Genomic DNA, 7339 nt, shown 5'->3' on the forward strand with positions numbered 1-7339 from the left:
TGCCAGGGTCTGGGACCCAGGGAACTATGTGGGGGCTGAAGCTGAGCAGGAGAGAGGTGGGGCCAGGGGCCCAGCATTAAGAGGACAAGGCCCTTGAAGGTTCTGGGACCCAGGGACCTGTGTGGGGTCAGAGCAGAAAGAGAGAGAAAGAGATGGAGACAGAGACCCCTACAAGAGTCAGGGCCCTGCAGCAGCTGCATGGGCAGAAGCCAAGTTCTGCGAGGGCCTGGGGTCCAGACTACAGAGAGCCCTCAAGGCAATCAAGGCCTAGAGGGCCACAGTTCAGGGCTGATAAGCCCTGAGACATGAAGGCAAGTGAAGCAGGGCTGGGGAGCCCATGGACGAGGGAAAGATCAGTAGCATAACATCTTGTTCAGGTGGGGATCGGGGCCAGAAGGAAGCTGCCCAGGGATAAGCAAGACAGAGTTAAGCACCAAGGGCTTACTCTCATCTCTGAGGGCAGCCTCCCATATCTTATTCAGACATCAAGGCATAGTAGGATAATATAGGAGGGTGGACTGAGAGCCTGGTGGGGCAGGTCAGGATGGAGTGTCCTCTACAGCAGAGGTTCTCAAAGGTTTTCCAACAATTATTATAATGAAAATTAAATCTGCCATTACAGAATTTCTCCTGTGTACCTGCCAGAGATGTCTTGTGTACCCCCAGTTTGGGAACCTCTGCTCTAGGAGATGCCACAGCTGTGGTCTGGAGGTGGATCCTGTCACAACACCTAGCAAATCAGATGCTGGACCCAACAGGGACCATTCCTACCCTCAAGGGCCTTAGAAAACAGTATGAGGCATGCAAGAGAGAAAAGTGATTTTAAAAAGTAAAAGTTATATGGGCCAGATTATACATTGGAGGTACAGGCCTGAGTTGAGGGAGTGTGGAGTACAGCATGATCACTGCAGTACAGCTGACAGATCTTCTGGCTGCAACAGAGAATGGAGCAGGGTGATGCTCCCACCCCTTGCTATTATGTCCTAAGGGCTAGTAGAGATAAATCTCTGTGTTGTGGAAACTGCAGTTACTTCCATGCCCTGCATTCCAAGTAGCAGTTCCCTCCTTGTTCCAAATTCCCTCCTGTGTACCAATGCATAGCCTGGCCCTTCACCTGACCCTTCACCCGGCTCTTGCTATGACAATTCCCTTCATAATCAAGAGGAGCCAGAATTCTTTCTAGCAGAGGTGTCAAACATGTGGCCTATGGGCATGTGGCCTGCCACAAAATCCTGGGGTCCATTGGACATGGCCATTGGTGGCAGGGGGTGAAGCAAAGGCTGTGCTGGCAGCTGCTTCTCTTGCCCCACCACTTGTTGTGCATCTGTAATGGCAAGTAGTTGCTTGTCCTGTCACCTCCATCACAGTCCCCCTTTGCCCTACTTCTGCTGGTCTTATTGCTGTCACCTCTGCTACTGCTGCTGACACCTCCACCATTTGCCCCATGGATCCAGCCCACGTGGAGCTCCACGGTCTAGATCTGGCCCAGGACACAGGGTGTATTTGACACTCCTGTCTTACAATAACTGTATACTGGAGCGAATCACTGAACCTACACACAAGGTCCTACCATTAGTGCTGATATGGCCAGACTACAGGAAAGGAAGAAGCAAAACAATCTGACCAGTGCTACACAGTACCTGAATTGGGTGAATCCTGGTTTTTGTGCTTCCAACACCTTCCACAGTGGTGACTGCAGCGCCATGCAGCGAGCATATGGGGAGCAGGCAGGAGTTGGCAGGATAATGTCTTTGGAAGATGAAGGAGAATCTTGGCATTTAAAATGGTGTAACACAGCATTTGGAAGGGGAAGGTGGGGGGATAGTCACAGAGAACAGAGCACAAACAGATTACATTCTGCCTAGTATATAACTTCTGGAACTGGACCACAGGGCACTGGGGGAAAGAGACATGTATGAGAAGCAGTTGGACATAACCCTGCCCACCACACACAATTGTGTGCCTCCATTATACCATAAATCCGACACTCAACATGCCCGAAATTTTATTAGGCCTCCTAAAATAATGAAATGGAGGGATCACATAGGTGAGTGCAACATCACTGAAGGAAAAGAGTTCCCATAGCCAGGGAGAGGCAGAAAGTAGACCCACTCAGAGTCTTGCCATGGGCAATGTTACAGAGATCCAATTTACTGTGTTCATCACAGAACACAAGGGGAGCTTTGCCAGAGAGGGGACGGGCAAGATGTGGAAAATAAGTAAGGACTTTCATCAAGTGCCATATCCTATAATCAAATTCAAATAAGGACATGGGAGTCTCAACTTTTCATAAATTGCTTAGAGAGCTGCTGTAATCTCAAAAGAGCAAAATCTCAAGCTAGGAAATACAATGTCCCCATTCTCTGAACAAGCTTTGGCAATGGGATGTGAATGTGAGGCAATTTACTGTCTATGTCACAAGGTACATTGTGGGACCAAGTCTGGTCAGTGTCAAAATGTTTTCTGCACAGAAAAAACTCACAAAAGCCTAGTACAACTACCAAATTATCCAGCAGAGCCCAAGAGTAGAAGTCTAAATTAAAAGGGACCCCCCCCCCCCCAAATCTCCAGTTAAAAACAGCTTTCTGAGAACAATAAATTACTTTCTAAATCTTATCACATGGATACAGTATCTTCTTGGAAACTGGGTCATACGTGGATATCATCACTGTGCAGGCTCCACAGCCCCCTATTCCACAGCCTTTTTTCACCCCTGTGAGACAAACTGCAAAAGAGGCGGTTAAGGAAGAAAGTGCCTGGTTCTCCATTTCACTTTTATTTGCATTTCCCCCCCAAGTCTCCTGTCACTTGACTAGTGTTCAGAGGTGGAAGGCAGTTCCCTCTGTTCACTAGAACCTGCAGCTTGAATCAATGTTTGCTAGAAAATTGCTCATCATGTTCCTAAAGCAGGATGTTTCAGCAGCCAGATCTGCCATAGCCACCTACCTTTTTTTTTTTTACACAAATATTTTATTCTGCAGCTAAAGATGACAATATTATCAGAATGGAGATGTGCCTTTTTAAACATTAATACTTCAAATACTAACAACTCACTGAAATGAGGAAATAAGGGGTGGAAAATATTCAAGAAAAAAATGGAAGAATTGTGAGATTCTCCTTGAAAGCCATGGAGTATTTCTAGCCCTCTTAAAATAAGAGTAGTAATAATATTTATTAGTAATACAATAGCTGAAAAAAGGAAGTGTTTTAGTTAAGATAGAGTCACAGCTCATCCTCAAATGTAGACATGGCAGAGTAGAATTGAGCCCAACAATGCTGATGTTTGCTGAAATGGAAGGGGGGGCAGGGGGACAGTGAAAATTCGTAGCTCTTTAAGCCTCCAGGGCCAAAAAACTGAAAGAAAAATTTTGGGGTAATTTGAATCTGCACTTTAATGTCTCTTCACCATTGAGGCTGACTTCAGAGCGGGCAAAGCCTAGTCACCTTGCACAATGTTTTATGGGTTGTGAAAAAGCTATGGCTCAGGTTGAAACAGTCAGACGGTGTTTGTTTTCCTATGACATTACTAGCTAAAATGCTTAAGGGATTTAAGTGGGGTTTTTTTGGCAGATCTAACAACACGCTTTGACCTGAGTTCAAGTTCTATAGACATGTTTGTTATAACTTCAAACCTTCCCAATACATAACCCCCAAACTGCAAGAATTACGCTGTGCTGCCAAGCGTGCATACAAAATGAGGTGCCTGTTTTCATAGACATTTGGCCTTGGGAGATCATTGAGTACAGCCCCCTGCCCAAAGGGCAGGAAGTCAGCTGGAGTCATAGGATCCCAGCAATATAAACATCCAATTTTCTCTTGAAGGCGTTCAAAGTAGGTGCTTGAACCACCTCTGATGGCAGGCTATTCTGGACCTTGGGGGCTCGAACAGTAAAGAAATTCTTCCTTATGTCCAGCCTGTTTTCTGCCTACCTGCATTCTGAAAGGAAAACAAAACAATGCAAAATCAAAACCCCCAATTAAAGGCTATTATAAAATTCCACAGTTCAAAGAGAAAACACCAAAAGGATACGTCCTTTTCTCAAATAAGACAACAACAGTTCTTCAGGTTCCGCATGCTTCTCTATTATCTGCAGTAGAAAATAAATATATAATGTTAGGGGTTATTGACTCACAAGGCAATTTTCCCACTGGGATTAGCTATGCTTTTGAAATGTTTTTAATGGGGATTAATGCAGTATGCCTAGTTAATTGCATAATCCTTTCATTTGACCATAATCTGTAGATCCAGGAACACATCCAGCAATAATGAATTTGATCAAGCACTGACAGATAAAGCAATACAAGCAGCAGTTTTGGGGAGCATTTGCTGGCTGGAAGTGAGGACAGGCTGAGCAGTCACAGGAGCTTGGGAACAGCTACCTGAAGACAAACATTTTAGGTCTGATCCTTCACTTAGTCCAGTGTAAACCAGAAGTAGCTCCATTTCAATTTAGAGTTCACTGGGGCAAAAGCAGAACAAACCCCTTATTTTTAAAGCCAGGGGCTCATGCAGATGGGGAGAGTGAGGGACGGTTTGGGGTTCTTTACCCTCATCACTACATAGAGATAGTTTAACAAACCCAATCTTTACTCCCATTCTCCTCACCCAGCAGCAGGAACATGAAAGAAAAGGCCAAGACATGTAGAGTAGGAAAAGGTTTGGGGTTTTAAATTTAACAAAATTCACTGCTAATCTGCAGAGCTTCTGTCAGCTGGGTACTACCCAGATGGATATAAATCAATGAAACAAGGGCAGGATAGTGGATGGAGGCAAAGCAGGGGACCTCACTGCAAGATGAATATATTTGCTCTGGATTACACAGTGGCTCATAAGCAGCAAAATATCAATTTTACCACAATATGGGTAGGTCTATATCTCAATGGTTTTCTTGAACTTTCAGATTTTAAACATTAGCTGGAATATTTTCCCCATTTTATGAAGGGATGTTAACCAACTAGGATAAAAATGGTACTACCAAAAACCAAGATAGCTATTGGGATCAGTCAACAGAATTTGACCTATATATCATTTCTGAAATATGCTCTTACTTCCATGGAGTACATTGATAGGAGATAAAAACATAGGGAACATTTAAAATGTTTTGTCTGACTCAAGAAAAAACACACAACATAAAAGAACTCTCTGGATAAATTGTTCTAAAAGAAACAATCAATAACCAACATTTCTGAAAGATTACATTTCCCTGGTTCAGTTTGAGCGGTATACTTAGGGAGGTGAGAAAATAAATCTTGCAGAAAAAGATACGTTAAGTTTCACCTGGCACTCCCTATTAGACACAAAGGAAAAAAAAGAAGTGTTTTTTTTAACTGTCTTATTAAAGATATAATACGGTGGTTCTCTTTTCAGACTCAAGGCACCCCTCAGAAAATGCAAGCTCTTGGTTTTCACATTTTTTTTTGACTACGGAAACATAATAGAGCAATTCTGTTGCAAAGAACTCAGAAAGACCACAACAGGTCAGAATATTTTTAACACTGTGAATTTCTCTTTGAAATCTTTGGGTTTATTTTATAAATCATGCTTGCACAGCTAACAGTGCTAACATTGTGCAGCACCTCATGTTACCCATGGAAAGATCTCAAGGCACATCAGGGTGCCACAGTTGAGAATCGCTGATACAATAAGCAGCAAGAAACCTTCTTTTTTCACCCCAAAGGCACTAAATTAGGGATCCTGCTAGTGTGAAGTTTTGGTAAATAAATTACATTAAAATATTGTTGTGACATAGAGGATAATATAAATCCATTACTGTTATATAAGTACTTTCAATACTTATAGGAAGATAGAAAATATTTCACCAAAGCAAGCCCCTTTATGTTTCCAAATGCTTTAGAGATATCTTTCAAATCTACCAAAGGGATATGGTGACTCCAATATTCAGTTTAATACAAAAAAAAATCCAATTTCTTAGGCAGTTTTGAACTCTTGGTCCAGATACATTAATCAAAACAACTGGATTAAAAGAACTAAGCAAGCTAATACCTCAGTTCATGGGATGGACAAATGTAACTTTTCTCGCTCAACATATTGTCGAGCTGCAGCTCTACAGTGCACTATTCTCCTTTTAACTACAGGAATCATTAAGAATTCTCCCAAAACAACACACCACAAAACTTACCTTCTTGCCATTCACAAAAAAAATGAGCTCATCTGACTGCCAGGGGCAAGCCATGACACAGCACCCAGTAGCAGCTGGAAGGAGAAATGTTAAACACCTGTAAACAATGAATGAGATTATATTTTCTTCCACACAACTAAACTTTGTACTGTGGCCCACGGAACAAAATCTATAATAAGCACAGAGTGAGATACATGATGACAACCAAAGGTACAGTTTGCTGGTTCCCAGCTTCTAAGGCTCACATGCACCAATTGGGTCCTTACCCCGCCTCTTCTGTCATGAACCGAGATAAACTGAAAAGAACTTGGAGCCCTGCACCTTCAGAAACTATGCAAGCACTTGTCTTTCCTGGTGAACAAGTTCAGAAGCTGATGTATTAGATCTTGTCCTTTTTAGACAGTCCCAAGAAAATGAGAAGCAATAACTTGAGCATCAAGGTCATTCCTCAAACACTCCTCTCTGGTGAAGGATCTGGACTTAAGCTGATAGACATAACTCATTTTGTATTTTGATCCACCCGTTAAAGGACTTTGTTACCTAAGCAGGTCTTAGACAAAATAAAGCTATCTAAGTCATAGAATCATGAAGAAGTAGGGCTGGAAGAGACCTCAAGAAGTCCTCTAGTCTTGAGCAACTGTCTGCTCAAGGCAGGATCATCTGTGTCTAAATGATCGTACATAAATATTTATCTAACCTCTTAAAAATTTCTGGTTAGAGCACTTACCTAAGACAATGAGACATGCAGTCAATTTCCTCTTTATCCTAAAAGAGGGTGACATACTCATCCCCTGCCTGTCTGTTGAGTGCCCTAAGTGCCAGATGACAGGCTATCCACCCATCCTCTTGAAGCTGACACTGCGTGAATCTACACATTGGGTGCTCTACATGTGCATATTTAATGCACATTAACCCGATGTAAGGCTCATTAAGGGCATGCATCTACACATGTGCACCCTTAATGCACCTCAAAGATGGAGAATTTCAGCTAATCCCACCTAAATTTGATACCTGCATAAAGCAAGTATCAAATTTAGGCGTGATTAGTTAAAGCACATTAACACACATGTAGATGTGTTAATGCGCATTAACACAGGGACTTTAATGCTGGATCTGGTCAGCCACAAGGGGGCCAGCCAGAGCCCAGCCTCAGGCTCCTCTCCTCCCATAGGGCTGGGCTGCTCTCTGGCAGCCCCTAG

General features: G+C 42.9%; 1 protein-coding gene across 1 annotated transcript in view; it reads right to left on the reverse strand.

The window, feature by feature from the left end:
- The window catches only part of LOC102368849 (aldehyde oxidase-like), a gene marked incomplete at its 3' end in the record, with an annotated part of 31410 nt that extends 25216 nt beyond the window's left edge, over window positions 1–6194 (reverse strand). Inside the window, exons 1-4 of the mRNA XM_006039124.1 lie at window positions 6141–6194; window positions 4031–4088; window positions 2629–2725; window positions 1641–1749 (exon numbers count right to left, since the gene is read on the reverse strand). Of these exons, the coding sequence (XP_006039186.1) occupies window positions 1641–1749; window positions 2629–2725; window positions 4031–4088; window positions 6141–6194 (318 nt within the window). The remainder of the gene's footprint in view (window positions 1–1640; window positions 1750–2628; window positions 2726–4030; window positions 4089–6140) is intronic.
- Window positions 6195–7339: the final 1145 nt, after the last annotated feature.

Source organism: Alligator sinensis, unplaced genomic scaffold (genome assembly GCF_000455745.1).
Source record: "Alligator sinensis unplaced genomic scaffold, ASM45574v1 scaffold2312_1, whole genome shotgun sequence".
Lineage (NCBI taxonomy): Eukaryota > Metazoa > Chordata > Crocodylia > Alligatoridae > Alligator > Alligator sinensis.